Below are 21,162 nucleotides of genomic sequence, written 5' to 3' on the forward strand. Positions count from 1 at the left end.
GATTGGCCAATGTATTCTATTAGCCTGATGAAGTAGAGCTGAATGTGTGTGCTAAGCACACACATTCAGCTCTACTTCATCGGGCTAATAGAATGCATTGGCCAGCGCTGATTGGCCAGAGTACGGAACTCGACCAATCAGCGCTGGCTCTGCTGGAGGAGGCGGAGTCTAAGATCGCTCCACACCAGTCTCCATTCAGGTCCGACCTTAGACTCCGCCTCCTCCAGCAGAGCCAGCGCTGATTGGCCGAATTCCGTACTCTGGCCAATCAGCACTGGCTAATGCATTGTATTGGCTTGATGAAGCAGTGCTGAATGTGTGTGCTTAGCACACACATTCAGCTCTACTTCATCGGGCTAATAGAATGCATTGGCCAATCAGCGCTGGCCAATGCATTCTATTAGCGTGAACTGAGTTTGCACAGGGGTTCTAGTGCACCCTCGGCTCTGCTACATCAGATTGCTACATCTGATGTAGCAGTGCCGAGTGTGCATCAGATGTGTAGTTGAGCAAAACTGACTCAGCACTGCTAAGTATGCATTCGCATAGGAATGCATTGGCCAGCCTTCGGCCAATCAGCGCTGGCTCTGCCGGAGGAGGCGGAGTCTAAGGTCGGACCTGAATGGAGACTGGTGTGGAGCGACCTTAGACTCCGCCTCCTCCAGCAGAGCCAGCGCTGATTGGCCGAATTCCGTACTCTGGCCAATCAGCACTGGCTAATGCATTGTATTGGCTTGATGAAGCAGTGCTGAATGTGTGTGCTTAGCACACACATTCAGCTCTACTTCATCGGGCTAATAGAATGCATTGGCCAATCAGCGCTGGCCAATGCATTCTATTAGCGTGAACTGAGTTTGCACAGGGGTTCTAGTGCACCCTCGGCTCTGCTACATCAGATTGCTACATCTGATGTAGCAGTGCCGAGTGTGCATCAGATGTGTAGTTGAGCAAAACTGACTCAGCACTGCTAAGTCTCTGCATTCGCATAGGAATGCATTGGCCAGCCTTCGGCCAATCAGCGCTGGCTCTGCCGGAGGAGGCGGAGTCTAAGGTCGGACCTGAATGGAGACTGGTGTGGAGCGATCTTAGACTCCGCCTCCTCCAGCAGAGCCAGCGCTGATTGGTCGAGTTCCGTACTCTGGCCAATCAGCGCTGGCCAATGCATTCTATTAGCCCGATGAAGTAGAGCTGAATGTGTGTGCTTAGCACACACATTCAGCTCTACTTCATCAGGCTAATAGAATACATTGGCCAATCAGCGCTGGCCAATGCATTCTATTAGCTTGATGAAGCAGAGTGTGCACAAGGGTTCAAGCGCACCCTCGGCTCTGATGTAGCAGAGCTGAGGGTGCACAAGGGTTCAAGTGCACCCTCGGCTCTCCTACATCAGAGCCGAGGGTGCGCTTGAACCCTTGTGCAGCCTCGGCTCTGCTACATCAGAGCCGAGGGTGCGCTTGAACCCTTGTGCACACTCTGCTTCATCAAGCTAATAGAATGCATTGGCCAGCACTGATTGGCCAGAGTACGGAATTCGGCCAATCAGCGCTGGCCAATGCATCCCTATGGGAAAAAGTTTATCTCACAAAAATCACAATTACACACCCGATAGAGCCCCAAAAAGTTATTTTTAATAACATTCCCCCCTAAATAAAGGTTATCCCTAGCTATCCCTGCCTGTACAGCTATCCCTGTCTCATAGTCACAAAGTTCACATTCTCATATGACCCGGATTTGAAATCCACTATTCGTCTAAAATGGAGGTCACCTGATTTCGGCAGCCAATGACTTTTTCCAATTTTTTTCAACGCCCCCAGTGTCGTAGTTCCTGTCCCACCTCCCCTGCGCTGTTATTGGTGCAAAAAAGGCGCCAGGGAAGGTGGGAGGGGAATCGAATTTTGGCGCACTTTACCACGTGGTGTTCGATTCGATTCGAACATGGCGAACACCCTGATATCCGATCGAACATGTGTTCGATAGAACACTGTTCGCTCATCTCTACTCACTGCATATAGAGCACAGCATCTTAGCTGACTTATGTGTTCATATAATAACTGAGTAGGTTATTTAAAAAAAACTGCTCAGTTTACTATTATATAGATGCTTTGGGTGACTGAGATAACATCTAGAAACAGAGACCGACTGACCAGTATCCTCCATTGCCGAGCCCCACTTTATTAAAGTCACTTCAGAAGCCGATAATCTTGCAGCATCTTGCTGCTGTATGTGCATATATGCCCTGCCCTGCCCTGCCATATCTGCATTTGGTATTCGTTGAGGAAGTCCCCTTTGGAACCCCCGAAAAGAAACTTATACGCATTAAAAAGCGATTAACTAAGAAACCACACAGACCCAATGGACTATAATGGGGTCCATGTGGTTTCCGCACAAAACATGTGGAAAGAAAAGTGCTGCTTGCTAAACTTTTCTCTCCGCATGATTGGTGCGGACACCATGCGGAAAACACCCGGACCAGATTATAGTCTATGGGATCTATCTGGTTTCTGTGCTAACCACTTTTAACACGTGTAGGTTTCCGTTCGGGGGGTTCCCAAGCGGACTTCCCGAATGGAATACCGAGTGCCGATATGAACAGAGCCTAATCCTGTGCCCACAGAACAGAAACAGTCAAAGGCAAGGGCTAAGCAGAAGGCACAAATATGCGAGTCTTGGCTTTATGAGGAATCTGTAAACAGGGACAGGTGATATTTGCATGGAGCTGGACCCCAGAATGAATTTTAAAGGTGGGCTGGGCTGAAAGCACCCCAGTCTGATACAGTCTGTACATGGTTGGCTGATGTTAGAGAACATTTTAGAGAAGGATATTATAAGCCCATTTGAGGACCAGACAAGGGCAACAGAGCCTATAGAGGTCATCACTCTTCACATTTGCCTCTTCTGCGTGCCCCTAGGGATCTGTCTTTAAGTTTTTTCCTTCATAATTAATGCAAGACTGGTATATGAGAGTGGAAATCAGAAACATTACAAGGCAAATACTATTGCTGGACCAATGCACCAGCACACCTCCCAACTTTTGAAGAACCGAAAGAGGGACAAAATGTGCGGCGCGCGTAGCGCGCCATGGCAAATTTAGACCTGCCCACTTTTGTGTTGACTCCGCCCACTCGTTAATTTTTCATGTGCCCGCACACAGTATAATCCTTCTACAGTCACCCGTAAATTATATGTCCCCCCCCTCTCTCTCCCCCAGTTTCATATACACCCTTCATCTGCCCCCAGTTTCATGTCCCCCTTCCATCTCTGCCCCCAGATTCATGTCCCCACATCTCTGCCCCCAGTTTCATGTCCCCTCCATCTCTGCTCCCAGATTCATGTACCTCCATCTCTGCCCCCAGATTCATGTCCCCCCTCCATCTCTGCCCCCAGATTCATGTCCCCCCTCCATCTCTGCCCCCAGATTCATGTCCCCCCATCTCTGCCCCCAGATTCATGTCCCCCCTCCATCTCTGCCCCCAGATTCATGTCCCCATCTCTGCCCCCAGATTCATGTCCCCCCATCTCTGCCCCCAGATTCATGTCCCCCCTCCATCTCTGCCCCCAGATTCATGTCCCCCATCTCTGCCTCCAGATTCATGTCCCCCCATCTCTGCCCCCAGATTCATGTCCCCTCCATCTTTGCCCCCAGATTCATGTCCCTCCATCTCTGCCCCCAGATTCATGTCCCCCATCTCTGCCCCCAGATTCATGTCCTCCATTTCTGCCCCCAGATTCATGTCCCCCATCTCTGCCCCCAGATTCATGTCTCCACATCTCTGCCCCCAGATTCATGTCCTCTCCATCTCTGCCCCCAGATTCATGTCCCCCCATCTCTGCCCCCAGTGTCATGCCGTCCTCTCCATCTCTGCCCCCAGTGTCATGCCGTCCTCTCCATCTCTGCCCCCAGTGTCATGCCGTCCCCTCCTTCATCTGCCCCCAGTGTCATGCCGTCCCCTCCTTCATCTGCCCCCAGTGTCATGCCGTCCCCTCCTTCATCTGCCCCCAGTGTCATGCCGTCCTCTCCATCTCTGCCCCCAGTGTCATGCCGTCTTCTCCTTCATTTGCCCGCAGATTCACGTTCCACCTCCACATTAAACTTACCTTCTCCTCCGCTCCCTCGCCGCTCTCTGCGCGCCTCTCTCGCTGACACATGCGGCTGAAGGAAGGAGCTGACACAGGTCATCTCCTCGCCTCGCCGCTGCCGCCGGCTCCTGGCTTGTAGACGCGATGTGACACAAGCCAGGAGCCGGCGGCAGCGGCAAAGCGAGGAGCTGACACAGGTCAGCTCCTCGCTTCAGCCGCATATGTGTCAGCGAGAGAGACACGCAGCGGCGAAGCGAGGAGCTGACCTGTGTTAGCTCCTTGCTTCAGCCGCATATGTGTTCAACTCAGATCTGCATCCTCTGGACGCAGATCTGAGTTGAAATCGGGACATACCTCCCTCCAACCGGGACCGCGGGACATGTCACCCAAATTGTGACTGTCCCGCGGAAATCGGGACGGTTGGGAGGTATGCACTAGGTGGGGCGAAGAAGATACAAAATGTACAGCTTAACATATGACAAACATGTGCTTTGTCAGTGTGCTAGCTGTGTTTTTAATGGCTATCACACTGATCCATTATATTCTAATGGCCCCATACACATGACTGTTTATTATCGAGGGGCTGTGTATGGGGCTGTGAACTCAGGAACAAAACACAGGAAAGGTCTGATTCCTGTCTGTTTTGTGGTCTGGGCTCAGTAATGTAATTTGTGTGTCTGTGAAGGTCAAGGGCCACACACATATATCATCCGTGTGCTGTTTGTGCCACTTTCTCATGGACCATGGACCCCATACATGCATGTAGCCTTAGTAATGTAAGTGTAATATTTTTTAGGTCGAGGTACATTTTGCTCACAGCATCCTCTATACAGAAGAAGTTTATGCTCTCTATTTATTGCATTTGATTCCTGTTGCACAAACAGGTCATATCACCTGCGAGGGTTCATGAAATAACCTTACAAAAGTGATAGATTCCATCAAGAGATTTGCCCTTGAGCTTGTCTATGTGGAGCCTCATGGGCCCTGCGACAACTTGGCTTCATTACTGTATTAGAACCTAAAGGATCTGTATTTATGTTCCTGTAACATCCACCATTTTATTACAAATTGCGTCTTTTTTACTGAAATATCTTTATTAGAGAACAGCCTTGTTCAGCCATCTGCATTGAGAAAGGCCTAAGTCTAAAGTATGGAGATCCACATTGGTCACCCATATACTGTGGCCTGGGTTGCTATGAAACAGTAATAAGATCTTAGGGCTGTGGCTTAGCAAACAGCAGGCCCAATTATTTTATTCACCAGGGAGTCTGAGGGGATCCCCAATGAATAATTACAACGGGAAACTCAGTTGCCACTGAGGTTTTCCTTTAAGTGAAATGGCATGACTATTATAGTAGGTAAAATAGCAATAATAATAATAATAATAATAATAATAATAATAATAATAGTATTTACTAACAGACTTGTTTCAACTTTGTAAAGCTTAGTTCACACCTGTACTTGTTATTATATTCCTAATAAAAGCCTCTTCATTGCGTTATTTATAAGTCTGTCAGGGTTTCCGTCATTTTGATGGTAAGAATAGAATTAAATGGAGCACTATTATTACTGTCAAAAGTGACAGAGACCCCAAATAGGTTATAAATTGTTATCTCTGCTAATAAAATGTAAGATACACTTAAAACGTTTAGGAACAAAAGGTTGTGGGCAGCATTATCCACTGACCAACATGATATTTTCTTAATCCTCTTACATGATATGTGGCGGCGCTACCATCTTGTGCAATAAGGGACTATCTTGAAAAATTGTACATAGATTCTCTGAGGTGACCTCAAATAACGTATATTGGCCAAACAGATTAGAATTCAGACTGCTGAAATGCAAAATTTTACACTGTCTGAGGGGCAACACGGTGGCTAGCACTGTAGCCTTGCAGCACTGGAGTCCTGGGTTCCAATCCTGCCAGGAACAACATCTGCAAGGAGTTTGTATGATCTCCCGGTGTTTGTGTTGATTTCCTCCCGTTCTACAAAGACATACTGATTGGAAAAAAAAATGTACATTGTGTTCCCTATATGGAGCACACAATCTACATAATTATTTTTTTTACAATGTTTGCTGTTGGTTGGTCATACATAAACTTCCAAAAGTTCGTCCCGCACAGTCAACTATCAAATAAAGTTGGATTTTTCTGCCATAATCTGTTATATATGAGCTAGACTGACAGAACTGTAAGTGGTTTTTGTATTTTTGACATGTATTTGTACTTCTAACACACACAAGGGCCAAAAAAGGGATGATACAAAGGGAGGCGCACATCTGGAGCAAAGCCTTTTCTTTCGCCAAATGTACGCCTCAAAACTTAATCCGAGCCTCACCTGCCACATTGTTTTCTGGGATGAGTTACAATGGAAATCTACACCAGTTAACAATTTGATGCAGGGACGTCGGACAGTTTTATAGGGTGGCTGTAGCCTCTCATAAATCTCTCAGTCCCTGCAGTACGCCAGTCTTAATAAATTTGCCCCAGAGTATCCATCAGTTCCTGTTTTCAGCACTTCATTAGTGGTGAGTAGAGATGAGCGAACACTAAAATGTTCGAGGTTCGAAATTCGATTCGAACAGCCGCTCACTGTTCGAGTGTTCGAATGGGTTTCGAACCCCATTATAGTCTATGGGGAACATAAACTCGTTAAGGGGGAAACCCAAATTCGTGTCTGGAGGGTCACCAAGTCCACTATGACACCCCAGGAAATGATACCAACACCCTGGAATGACACTGGGACAGCAGGGGAAGCATGTCTGGGGGCATAAAAGTCACTTTATTTCATGGAAATCCCTGTCAGTTTGCGATTTTCGCAAGCTAACTTTTCCCCATAGAAATGCATTGGCCAGTGCTGATTGGCCAGAGTACGGAACTCGACCAATCAGCGCTGGCTCTGCTGGAGGAGGCGGAGTCTAAGATCGCTCCACACCAGTCTCCATTCAGGTCCGACCTTAGACTCCGCCTCCTCCGGCAGAGCCAGCGCTGATTGGCCGAAGGCTGGCCAATGCATTCCTATGCGAATGCAGACTTAGCAGTGCTGAGTCAGTTTTGCTCAACTACACATCTGATGCACACTCGGCACTGCTACATCAGATGTAGCAATCTGATGTAGCAGAGCCGAGGGTGCACTAGAACCCCTGTGCAAACTCAGTTCACGCTAATAGAATGCATTGGCCAGCGCTGATTGGCCAATGCATTCTATTAGCCCGATGAAGTAGAGCTGAATGTGTGTGCTAAGCACACACATTCAGCACTGCTTCATCACGCCAATACAATGCATTAGCCAGTGCTGATTGGCCAGAGTACGGAATTCGGCCAATCAGCGCTGGCCAATGCATTCTATTAGCCCGATGAAGTAGAGCTGAATGTGTGTGCTAAGCACACACATTCAGCACTGCTTCATCACGCCAATACAATGCATTAGCCAGTGCTGATTGGCCAGAGTACGGAATTCGGCCAATCAGCGCTGGCTCTGCTGGAGGAGGCGGAGTCTAAGGTCGGACCTGAATGGAGACTGGTGTGGAGCGATCTTAGACTCCGCCTCCTCCAGCAGAGCCAGCGCTGATTGGCCGAATTCCGTACTCTGGCCAATCAGCACTGGCTAATGCATTGTATTGGCATGATGAAGAAGTGCTGAATGTGTGTGCTTAGCACACACATTCAGCTCCACTTCATCGGGCTAATAGAATGCATTGGCCAGCGCTGATTGGCCGAATTCCGTACTCTGGCCAATCAGTGCTGGCCAATGCATTCTATTAGCTTGATGAAGCAGAGTGTGCACAAGGGTTCAAGCGCACCCTCGGCTCTGATGTAGCAGAGCCGAGGCTGCACAAGGGTTCAAGCGCACCCTCGGCTCTGATGTAGGAGAGCCGAGGGTGCACTTGAACCCTTGTGCACCCTCAGCTCTGCTACATCAGAGCCGAGGGTGCGCTTGAACCCTTGTGCACACTCTGCTTCATCAAGCTAATAGAATGCATTGGCCAGCGCTGATTGGCCAATGTATTCTATTAGCCTGATGAAGTAGAGCTGAATGTGTGTGCTAAGCACACACATTCAGCTCTACTTCATCGGGCTAATAGAATGCATTGGCCAGCGCTGATTGGCCAGAGTACGGAACTCGACCAATCAGCGCTGGCTCTGCTGGAGGAGGCGGAGTCTAAGATCGCTCCACACCAGTCTCCATTCAGGTCCGACCTTAGACTCCGCCTCCTCCAGCAGAGCCAGCGCTGATTGGCCGAATTCCGTACTCTGGCCAATCAGCACTGGCTAATGCATTGTATTGGCGTGATGAAGCAGTGCTAAATGTGTGTGCTTAGCACACACATTCAGCTCTACTTCATCGGGCTAATAGAATGCATTGGCCAGCGCTGATTGGCCGAATTCCGTACTCTGGCCAATCAGCACTGGCTAATGCATTGTATTGGCGTGATGAAGCAGTGCTGAATGTGTGTGCTTAGCACACACATTCAGCTCTACTTCATCGGGCTAATAGAATGCATTGGCCAATCAGCGCTGGCCAATGCATTCTATTAGCGTGAACTGAGTTTGCACAGGGGTTCTAGTGCACCCTCGGCTCTGCTACATCAGATTGCTACATCTGATGTAGCAGTGCCGAGTGTGCATCAGATGTGTAGTTGAGCAAAACTGACTCAGCACTGCTAAGTCTGCATTCGCATAGGAATGCATTGGCCAGCCTTCGGCCAATCAGCGCTGGCTCTGCCGGAGGAGGCGGAGTCTAAGGTCGGACCTGAATGGAGACTGGTGTGGAGCGATCTTAGACTCCGCCTCCTCCAGCAGAGCCAGCGCTGATTGGTCGAGTTCCGTACTCTGGCCAATCAGCGCTGGCCAATGCATTCTATTAGCCCGATGAAGTAGAGCTGAATGTGTGTGCTTAGCACACACATTCAGCTCTACTTCATCAGGCTAATAGAATACATTGGCCAATCAGCGCTGGCCAATGCATTCTATTAGCTTGATGAAGCAGAGTGTGCACAAGGGTTCAAGCGCACCCTCGGCTCTGATGTAGCAGAGCTGAGGGTGCACAAGGGTTCAAGTGCACCCTCGGCTCTCCTACATCAGAGCCGAGGGTGCGCTTGAACCCTTGTGCAGCCTCGGCTCTGCTACATCAGAGCCGAGGGTGCGCTTGAACCCTTGTGCACACTCTGCTTCATCAAGCTAATAGAATGCATTGGCCAGCACTGATTGGCCAGAGTACGGAATTCGGCCAATCAGCGCTGGCCAATGCATCCCTATGGGAAAAAGTTTATCTCACAAAAATCACAATTACACACCCGATAGAGCCCCAAAAAGTTATTTTTAATAACATTCCCCCCCTAAATAAAGGTTATCCCTAGCTATCCCTGCCTGTACAGCTATCCCTGTCTCATAGTCACAAAGTTCACATTCTCATATGACCCGGATTTGAAATCCACTATTCGTCTAAAATGGAGGTCACCTGTTTTCGGCAGCCAATGACTTTTTCCAATTTTTTTCAATGCCCCCGGTGTCGTAGTTCCTGTCCCACCTCCCCTGCGCTGTTATTGGTGCAAAAAAGGCGCCAGGGAAGGTGGGAGGGGAATCGAATTTTGGCGCACTTTACCACGTGGTGTTCGATTCGATTCGAACATGGCGAACACCCTGATATCCGATCGAACATGTGTTCGATAGAACACTGTTCGCTCATCTCTAGTGGTGAGTAGAGATGAGCGAACACTAAAATGTTCGAGGTTCAAAATTCGATTCGAACAGCCGCTCACTGTTCGAGTGTTCGAATGGGTTTCGAACCCCATTATAGTCTATGGGGAACATAAACTCGTTAAGGGGGAAACCCAAATTCGTGTCTGGAGGGTCACCAAGTCCACTATGACACCCCAGGAAATGATACCAACACCCTGGAATGACACTGGGACAGCAGGGGAAGCATGTCTGGGGGCATAAAAGTCACTTTATTTCATGGAAATCCCTGTCAGTTTGCGATTTTCGCAAGCTAACTTTTCCCCATAGAAATGCATTGGCCAGTGCTGATTGGCCAGAGTACGGAACTCGACCAATCAGCGCTGGCTCTGCTGGAGGAGGCGGAGTCTAAGATCGCTCCACACCAGTCTCCATTCAGGTCCGACCTTAGACTCCGCCTCCTCCGGCAGAGCCAGCGCTGATTGGCCGAAGGCTGGCCAATGCATTCCTATGCGAATGCAGACTTAGCAGTGCTGAGTCAGTTTTGCTCAACTACACATCTGATGCACACTCGGCACTGCTACATCAGATGTAGCAATCTGATGTAGCAGAGCCGAGGGTGCACTAGAACCCCTGTGCAAACTCAGTTCACGCTAATAGAATGCATTGGCCAGCGCTGATTGGCCAATGCATTCTATTAGCCCGATGAAGTAGAGCTGAATGTGTGTGCTAAGCACACACATTCAGCACTGCTTCATCACGCCAATACAATGCATTAGCCAGTGCTGATTGGCCAGAGTACGGAATTCGGCCAATCAGCGCTGGCCAATGCATTCTATTAACCTGATGAAGTAGAGCTGAATGTGTGTGCTAAGCACACACATTCAGCACTGCTTCATCACGCCAATACAATGCATTAGCCAGTGCTGATTGGCCAGAGTACGGAATTCGGCCAATCAGCGCTGGCTCTGCTGGAGGAGGCGGAGTCTAAGGTCGGACCTGAATGGAGACTGGTGTGGAGCGATCTTAGACTCCGCCTCCTCCAGCAGAGCCAGCGCTGATTGGCCGAATTCCGTACTCTGGCCAATCAGCACTGGCTAATGCATTGTATTGGCGTGATGAAGCAGTGCTGAATGTGTGTGCTTAGCACACACATTCAGCTCTACTTCATCGGGCTAATAGAATGCATTGGCCAGCGCTGATTGGCCGAATTCCGTACTCTGGCCAATCAGTGCTGGCCAATGCATTCTATTAGCTTGATGAAGCAGAGTGTGCACAAGGGTTCAAGCGCACCCTCGGCTCTGATGTAGCAGAGCCGAGGCTGCACAAGGGTTCAAGCGCACCCTCGGCTCTGATGTAGGAGAGCCGAGGGTGCACTTGAACCCTTGTGCACCCTCAGCTCTGCTACATCAGAGCCGAGGGTGCGCTTGAACCCTTGTGCACACTCTGCTTCATCAAGCTAATAGAATGCATTGGCCAGCGCTGATTGGCCAATGTATTCTATTAGCCTGATGAAGTAGAGCTGAATGTGTGTGCTAAGCACACACATTCAGCTCTACTTCATCGGGCTAATAGAATGCATTGGCCAGCGCTGATTGGCCAGAGTACGGAACTCGACCAATCAGCGCTGGCTCTGCTGGAGGAGGCGGAGTCTAAGATCGCTCCACACCAGTCTCCATTCAGGTCCGACCTTAGACTCCGCCTCCTCCAGCAGAGCCAGCGCTGATTGGCCGAATTCCGTACTCTGGCCAATCAGCACTGGCTAATGCATTGTATTGGCGTGATGAAGCAGTGCTGAATGTGTGTGCTTAGCACACACATTCAGCTCTACTTCATCGGGCTAATAGAATGCATTGGCCAATCAGCGCTGGCCAATGCATTCTATTAGCGTGAACTGAGTTTGCACAGGGGTTCTAGTGCACCCTCGGCTCTGCTACATCAGATTGCTACATCTGATGTAGCAGTGCCGAGTGTGCATCAGATGTGTAGTTGAGCAAAACTGACTCAGCACTGCTAAGTCTCTGCATTCGCATAGGAATGCATTGGCCAGCCTTCGGCCAATCAGCGCTGGCTCTGCCGGAGGAGGCGGAGTCTAAGGTCGGACCTGAATGGAGACTGGTGTGGAGCGATCTTAGACTCCGCCTCCTCCAGCAGAGCCAGCGCTGATTGGTCGAGTTCCGTACTCTGGCCAATCAGCGCTGGCCAATGCATTCTATTAGCCCGATGAAGTAGAGCTGAATGTGTGTGCTTAGCACACACATTCAGCTCTACTTCATCAGGCTAATAGAATACATTGGCCAATCAGCGCTGGCCAATGCATTCTATTAGCTTGATGAAGCAGAGTGTGCACAAGGGTTCAAGCGCACCCTCGGCTCTGATGTAGCAGAGCTGAGGGTGCACAAGGGTTCAAGTGCACCCTCGGCTCTCCTACATCAGAGCCGAGGGTGCGCTTGAACCCTTGTGCAGCCTCGGCTCTGCTACATCAGAGCCGAGGGTGCGCTTGAACCCTTGTGCACACTCTGCTTCATCAAGCTAATAGAATGCATTGGCCAGCACTGATTGGCCAGAGTACGGAATTCGGCCAATCAGCGCTGGCCAATGCATCCCTATGGGAAAAAGTTTATCTCACAAAAATCACAATTACACACCCGATAGAGCCCCAAAAAGTTATTTTTAATAACATTCCCCCCTAAATAAAGGTTATCCCTAGCTATCCCTGCCTGTACAGCTATCCCTGTCTCATAGTCACAAAGTTCACATTCTCATATGACCCGGATTTGAAATCCACTATTCGTCTAAAATGGAGGTCACCTGTTTTCGGCAGCCAATGACTTTTTCCAATTTTTTTCAATGCCCCCGGTGTCGTAGTTCCTGTCCCACCTCCCCTGCGCTGTTATTGGTGCAAAAAAGGCGCCAGGGAAGGTGGGAGGGGAATCGAATTTTGGCGCACTTTACCACGTGGTGTTCGATTCGATTCGAACATGGCGAACACCCTGATATCCGATCGAACATGTGTTCGATAGAACACTGTTCGCTCATCTCTAGTGGTGAGTGACTTTCATCTGGGGTAGTTGAACGATTGTTGAGCGGTTTGCAATTTATTTCAGACCACCGATGGCACCCTAAAATATGCATTAATCCTGCATTGTCAGCAGTAATTGTTTGGACCCCTGATATCTTCCCTTTGCAATTTCTAACTTGAACACACCATATTTTCCTTGATTTCTCCCTATACTATTACACTTTAAAGGGATTGTTCACCTAAAATAAAGTTGACAGCTGTAAACAATATATATAAAAAAAAATCTAATAAAAGGTTACCACCCACTTGGTGAATAAGAGATAATTTACATGTAATTTCTATACCTTTTGAATGGGTGGACAGATTTGAAAAAAAACAATGCCAAAATTGATCAGGGAACAGCGAGAATCAAATGATGTATGGCATTTAGCATTTTGTACTTTCCATGCCCCCGCTCTTCTTGTGACACACTAGTATGCGTCAGTGCTCTATGTCCACATTACTTTAGATTTTTCTTTATTGCTAGCGTTCCTATAATAAATCTGTTCTCTATGTAAAGAAAGGGTTACAGTAGGCTCTACCTGCTTAGGAGGCTGAGGGCCTTTAGAGTCCAGGGGGCACTTAATAGGGCCTTTTTCAACTCTGTAGTGGAATCAGCCATCTTCTTTGGAGTGGCCTGCTTGCTAGTATATCAACCACGCATATGAATAGGCTCGACAAGCTGATTAGAAGGGCCAGTTCTGTCCTAGGGAGTCCCTTAGACCTAGTGCAGGAGGTGGGTGAGTTCCATTCTGGAGAATAACTCCCATCCCATGTATGAGACTTTGATAGCAATGGGCAGTGCTGTCCATGACCGACTGCTTCACCCTAAGTGTGAGAAGGGGCGTTATCGGAAGTCTTTCCTCCCCGCTGTGTTTAGGCTGTACAATCAACACTGAGCTAAGTGGAGATTATTCCATACAGAGAACTGAAAGATCTTTAAATTGTGATATCCCTTCTACTACCTTTTTTACCTTTTCCATTTTTTATCTGTACCTACTGTCTCAGCAATACCTCTACCTTGGAGCTTTTGTATTTGCATATTGTATTATCTATGCTGCTGTAACACACTTAATTTCCCCATGGTGGGACTATTAAAGGGTTGTCCCATCTCAAGGATCCTATCTATACTAGTAGTTTATGTAAATGGAAGACTTTTCCTAAATATATTGCTGTCAAAATTCTACGTTGTTCTTCTGCTATGTGACCTTATTCCTCCCATTGTTTACACAGCATTGCTATAACTACTAACCTATAGGACAAAAGACGTCACTTACTCACTTCTCCTGCCGGCAGGACAATCGTTCAACTAATTGCAGTTTGCTAATAAAGCCTGGTCTTTTATCTTTCTATGTAAACACACAGATAACACTGAGTCTGTTCTCTGCAAACATCTGCATATTATCTAATCTGCATAAGTATTGTGATATTTCTCAGGTCCATTCCCATTCAGCAAGCTAGGAGTGGGGGTGAGAAATACAGGAAGTATGAAGAAGAGACTGCATGGAGGCAGCATGCTGATACACTGAGATGGGAAAACTCCTTTAAGGCTCATGCCCTACATTGCGGAAACTCAGCTTTTTATGTTGCAGATTTTGCTATGGTTTTTTAAGCCAAAGTCAGGAGTGGATTGAGGAAAAGGTAGAACTAAAGGACTTCCTATACATTTCCTATTCCTTTTTTAGCCATTCTTGGCTTCGGCTAAAAAAAACTCTCTACAAAAAAGTTGTGTTTCTGCAACATGGGGCCTCAATATAGAAGCAGCTGAGGCTAAGGCCCCAAACAGCTAGCTACAGTCAAAAAATGCTGCGGAAACGCAAGCGCTTTTTTCAAGTGTCTCTATTATACCCATATGGAAAATGCCAGTGTTTCAATAGGTATAATTGACATACTGCAAATTATAAAAACGCAATAGTTATTGAGATTGCAGCATTTCTGCTGCAGATTAGCCAGAATCTCATCCACATTGCAGGTACTGTAATACGCAGCGTTTTCACAACATGGAGCCCCAGCGTAAATAGTGGTGAGGTTTTTCTCATAGGTAATGATATACATATTATTTTTAAGACTATAAATATCCACCTGATCAGGACAACACTGGCTTTTCTGCTGCCAAAAGAGTTGTCTTGTGTAAGCAGGGCCGGCGTCAGCGCACGGCATAGTCGGGCAAGTGCCGGGGCCCACAGAGCCTCTGGGGGGCCCCCCGGCACTTGCCTGTCACAATTTCAGCTCATCGGCGTCCGTCCGCCGATGAGCTGGAATACATACGCGATGCAGGAGCTGCGAGATCAGCTCCTGCTTTAAAGCTCCGGCCCGGCTTGCGTGTGTAGGCGCGATGACGTCATCGCATCACGCTTACACACGCAAGCCGGGCCGGAGCTAAGCAGGAGCTGATCTCACAGCTCCTGCATCGCGTATGTGATTGGAGGGAGAGAGAGAGGAGCGTCGGGGGAACGAGGGAAGGTGAGTGATAGAAGGTGAGTGTGTTTGTTTTGTATTACATATTAAGGTGAAACATAATGAAGGGGGCCCATGAAACTGGGGGGCAAATGAAGGGGAGGGGGGGGAACGGCATGACACTGGAGAACATGAAGGGGGTGGGGAGAGAACGGCATGAAACTGGGGACAGAGATGGAGGGGGCCCAAAGAAACTGGGGGGCAAATGAAGGGGAGGGGAGAACAGCATGACACTGGGGCAGATGGAGGGGGGGGAGAACAGCATGACACTGGGGCAGATGGAGGGGGTGGGGAGAGAACGGCATGGAACTGGAGACAGAGATGGAGGGGGCCCAATGAAACTGAAGGGGCAAATGAAGGGGAGGGGGGGAACGGCATGACACTGGGGCAGAGACGGGGGACATGAAACTGTGGGCAGATGAAGGGGGAGAACGTGATGAAACTGGGGACAGAGATGGAGGGGGGACATGAAACTGGGGGCAGAGGAAGGGTGTATATGAAACTGGGGGAGAGATGGAGGGGGGGCATATAATTTACAGGTGACTGTAGGAGGATTATACTGTGTGGGAGCACATAATGAATGAGAATGGGTGGAATCAACATAAAAGTGGGTGGAGTTAAATTTGCAGCGGCGCGCAGAGCGCGCCGCACATTTTGCCCCTCTTTCTACTCTTTAAAAGATTGGGAGGTATGGCGTTGGTGACGCCACACTCCTGCATGACGTCACTCGCTTCATCTGCAACAGTGTCTCGACTCCCCCGCCTCCTTTACAAGGGGGCCCACTGAGGCTCTGTCGCCCAAGGGCCCATAAAAACCTGGAGCCGGTCCTGTGTGTAAGTCATATGCAAGAAGCTTATCAATGGTGCCCCATGTAAGTTTATGTAAGCTAAGAGCACACTGTGACTAACTTAAAGGGGTTTTCTGTGCAAAAATATATATATATTTTTTTAAATAAGGTCTGTGAGTGTTATTCATGGGTTAATGAGTGCACCCATATAACTATAGCAGTGTTTTGAGTGATTTCTGGGTTTCTGTAGGAAGGCCTAGCATCTACTGCATTTGTTTACATGGTGTGTAGCTTTCTGCTGCAATGCATTCTGGTAGTTTTAGGCTCTCACACTATCTCCAGCTCACTTTGCCCCCCCCCCCCAACACCCCCTCCCTGTCTCCCTAGCTATTCTTTCCACTGCTAGCCTTTCCTAACTCACTTAGTTCACCTACGTACCCCATTATATTTTACCTGTCTTCTTCTAATCTTCCTTTTGCATGTAACTTGCAGTATTGTGCCGTAGCCTTCAATACTTCTCTACTGTGCAGGCTCGCAGCTTGCGCAATAGAGATGTATAGTCGTTTTTAGCGCTAAGGAAGGACTATGGCTCTGTTGTGTATGCGCATGCCGATGTCAATGAAGGAAGAGGAGCCGTTCACCGGAGAAGGAAATCTAAACAGGTAGAAGATAAGTAAGTGTGATGGAGTGGATGGGGGGGGAGTGGTAGTGACGAAATGGAGAACAGAGCGTCACTGGATAGTCAGAAAATGTCCCTGGAGCGGTCACATGACCACCCCAGGAATATTGGTAAACAGGCATTTTATTATTAATAATGTAAATTAGAAAGAAGGAGCGGGAGTGTGTTTAGAGTAGTGTAGGGGTTTATGGATATCCCGGATAACCCCTTTAAATAGTTGAAGAGGTCTCTTAGGGGTAAGTCGAGAGGTTCCCATGCAAATTAGATAGTCCTGCCAAATTTGTTGAGTTTGACCTAATTTTCTGGGGCTTAAGTGCTTGATTGGAGCTGACAAAATTCTTATTGTCCCTTGACACTAAATAATGTTAAGTTGGCAGTTGTTAATGTTTAAAGGGGTTTCTTGGAGTTAAAAATTCATGACTTATCCTTTAAGATAAGAATATCTGATCGGTGGGTGTCCTACATCAGGGGCCAGCACATATCAGCGCACAGTAAAGCATAGTGTGACAGTACAGTGGCATCACCTTCACTTGCTATGCAGCCATACAACTTTATGGGCTCAACCGCAATACCAAATGCTGTGGTCTCTGCAAAAAGCTGATCTGTGGAGATCCCGGGTGAAGGACTCCCACTGATCTAATATTGGTGGCCTGTCCTGAGGATAGGTTATCAATATATAACTTATGGAAAACCCCTTTAAGGATATAAAACCCCTTTAAGGATATTATTGTAAAATAAAAACACCAGCTATATCCCAGGTCATCCTAATATCAGCCACTTGAATATAATTGTATTCTTTACATATTTCAGATAGTAATGTAAAATAGAAATTCAATATCTGAGAGTTACCACCACTGAAATTTAATATGTCTTATAGTAGTAAAACTTTATCTCGAATATTAGCGTATCCAGTGTACTGTAGGATCTCTGCTTATGACATCCCAAGGTCTGTACATCACTATGGTCTGCAGATATGGAGGTGACGTCTTGCTAATAAGTGAGTGAGTTCTCCTTGTGGCAGATTCTCCAAATAACTAAGGGTGTCCTCTGCTGATTCTTCGTCAGTTCTTGTGCCACCATTCTCCACTTATCTCATATGTCCATATGTAGCACCACATGATTCTTTCAGCAGCAATCTGTGCATTTCACATGCAACATGATCCTTATATGTCTGGTGATTTGCATGTATTTATACCAAGTAATACATGGAAATGAAGATATTTACGCAAACCAAATGGAGCATTTTGTAATACTTTGAATATAATGTGATCTTAGGGTATAGAATAGTGTATTTTGCAGAGCTATTCTTCATCCAGTTATATGAGTCTGCAGATGGTGGTAGGGATGACCTCTAGTTATCCCTTGATTTAAGGCCGGAGAGTCACCTTTGCAGTTTCTACATGATCATATTAGGAAGTACATTTATACTTCTACTGAAGTCACTGCAATATTTGCCCTCATCTGACTTGTAGGTCTAAGCCTCTCCATAAATTTTATGCCAGAGCAAGTGATTGCTGCAATGGAAAGTCTATCATCTGTACAAGCAGAACATCCCACCCTTCCTCTGGATAAAACTATGCCGCTCATTCAGCAACGTTACATAAAAATAACCATCACGACAAGAGGACGTAACAGTCTCTGTGAGGTATTCCCAAGGTGATTTCTACAACCCATGCATATTTTAATAGCGCTCACTGTTTTTTATTTGTTCGCTAATTATTTTGCAATGTACAGCCCTATTGGGCGCCCTCGCCGAACATAAAAAGTATATCCTTCCCAGAGTTTAAAAAGAAAGAGTCATTACGGTCCCCTTTAGCCCCTTGAGAACGATAGACCCTCTTCCTGAAGGGAAACCTTGTTGCTGGGCTAAAGGGGAGTGTTCTTGTGAGGTGCTGATGTGTTGATGATGGGAAATTATATGACATGTCAGCACAGCTGGAGGCTAAAGCAATGGAACGATATATGTCAATGATAGCTCTTTTTCATATCTGATCATTACATCAGAAACTGTAATGTAACAAGGTCCGTACTGCAGAGAATCTGCTATATACTGCAGATCCCTAGAGCAAGGCACTCTTCCACAGTATAATGCAGTTCCCTAGAGCAGAATCCTATATATAATGCAGGTCTACACAGCAAGGGAACTAATAAATTATTTACAGAAACAACCCTATATAATCTTGGAAGACAGAAGAATCCAACCATTAATCCATTCAATCTTATTACACCAAATAATAAAGTCATATTAGTCAGAACATGGATGGGCCACTTGATATGGGAAAAGGTTTACTGAAGTCTGCATAAGATGGTTGTTGGAAACAGTTATGGCAGCAAGGGTATCCTACATCATGATGTAAATGTCAGAACTGTAAAATAAGCCTGTCACAAGAACATCCCCATAAAGATTCCTCAACATTCAATTTGTCATAGATTAGAAAGCTCCATCACTAAATATAAGTATAAATGTAACCTTCAAGAAGGAAAGAGTCTGTCTTCATATTCTAGAAGAGAACCTTTGGTCACACCATAAACCTCCATGTGACAGGAGACAGAACAGAACCCTCATATGACATAACAGCTCCATCCCATAATCGAAGACCTTGACATCACAAAACCTTTACATCTTAGGACAGACCCCAACCAGGATACATCCCACTGCAAAAAGTAACATGAAAGTCCTACAAGAAAAATCGAAATAGCACAGTCACATCAAATCTGAAGGTCTCTTTTAGGAAGGCTACGGGTTCGCATGCCCCTTTTCCTGCCCAGCACTTGGTACAGATTATTCCACACGAGACCCTCTCAAGATTTATCTACCTGAGGTTTCCCTACGATGACTACATCCTGCAGCAAGTTAGCTTTCCAGCCTAGGGATTATCTCTCATCCCAGCTCATCTTCAAATCCCAAAGAAAACACTTTACCTTCTCTCGCATACAGATATCCTTTCACATATCTGTCATCATGGAGAACAGAAAAGCCATGCAATCGTGTAAATCCATTGACATTGGCAGGAAAATAAAATAAGTCTCAAGCAGTAAGAAATAGAAGGCCCACCTGTCTGTCCTTTGCCAAGCGTTTTCTCCAGCCGGTAGGGTCCAACATACTGGGCATGTTGCTGCTGCTGGTACGGGTGAATTCCACCTGCCTCCTTTCCACTGGACATGGTTCCTGAATTTGTCCCCCTTTATTTTACAAGGCCTGTCCTTTTCTCCCAGGCTAGAACAAAAGAACAGGGGGAGAGAGAGATAAACAGTGCGGTAGTTGTCTTCTCCCCTTTCCCTGCCTCTCTTCTTCTAGGATCCCCTTGTATTTATTTTTCCGTGTAATTTTTTACTATGGGTTTTTCCTTTTTTTTTTCTTTTTTTGTTAATGGGGGGGTAGAAGGGGGAAATTGATCTGTGCTCCTCTTTGCTGATGCATCCAAGGGGGAGGGGGAATGGGGAGAGAGAGGAAGGGGGAGGGTGGAGGGGATGCTACACTCCTGGTACCAGCATCATCAGGAGGAACGCAGCCCTGGGTACTGCTGGATGCAGATCAGATCTTGATGCTGCTGCTGCTGTTTTTGCTGATGTATTCAGGCCCCCTCCTTACAGGCTTTTCTTCTGTAATCTCTCTCTTTGCTACCTCCTCTGCAATGTGCAGACTGCTCTCTCTTTCTTTCTCTCTCTCTCTCTCTCCTTACATCAGCATCCGGGGATTCAGTGACAGCTACAATTAGTTTAACCCTTCCTTAGCCCTCCTCTCCTGTGCTCACCACCCCACCTCCACCCACATGCACACACTTACTCCCTGCAGCCTGCTGGGGTGGCACCAGCTGTAGTCACACACACACAGACAGTACAGTGAAAGGGAATGGCAGCTTGGAGGAGGGGCGAAGACCTCTCAAATTAGTTTAGGTTATTAGCCATTCACAATCTGAAACCAGCTGGGAGTTGTGACTCACTAAACGCATGTAAAAGATGGGAATGGCTAGCAAATGTGCATCAGGAAAATACAGGAGGAGATTATAAGTAGGACATTCATTATTCAGCAAAGACCCTTGGATGCATGGGTTGGACCATGTCCTCATTCCCTACCCAATCTAGTACATCATGTATGATTTATTTGGGATGGAGACTGATGACATTAATGACTTTGCTTAGCCTTAGGTAACAGACTAAACATGCCATTGTCGGAATAGGAGGTAATCTAATAATGTAGCATTGCACCGCAGCCCATGTCATTATCCGCTTTACAAATAATCTGCCCAAATAAGTGCACGGCAACATGGAAAATCCGCGCTCATCGTAGAATAGGACTACTGATTTTATGTTGGTTTGTGTACTGAATTATATACAAGTTTCCACGTCTTAAGGGCCCTAGAGGCTGCAAGAGAAATTTGTTGATGGCAATGTAATAGATAAGTAAATGTTTGCACATT

The 21,162-nt window shown here is 47.1% G+C and overlaps 1 protein-coding gene across 5 annotated transcripts in view; it reads right to left on the reverse strand.

The window, feature by feature from the left end:
- BRSK1 (BR serine/threonine kinase 1) overlaps window positions 1-20,585 on the reverse strand; it is a 276,210-nt gene extending 255,625 nt beyond the window's left edge. For 4 of the 5 annotated variants that reach the window (XM_075280130.1, XM_075280129.1, XM_075280127.1 and 1 more), the window contains exon 1: window positions 19,797-20,522. In XM_075280130.1, the coding sequence (XP_075136231.1) occupies window positions 19,797-19,905 (109 nt within the window). In that variant the 5' untranslated portion in view covers window positions 19,906-20,522. The other variant, XM_075280126.1, reaches the window with a different exon arrangement.
- Window positions 20,586-21,162: the final 577 nt, after the last annotated feature.

The sequence above is a fragment of the Leptodactylus fuscus genome, chromosome 6 (assembly GCF_031893055.1).
Source record: "Leptodactylus fuscus isolate aLepFus1 chromosome 6, aLepFus1.hap2, whole genome shotgun sequence".
NCBI classification, from domain to species: Eukaryota; Metazoa; Chordata; class Amphibia; order Anura; family Leptodactylidae; genus Leptodactylus; species Leptodactylus fuscus.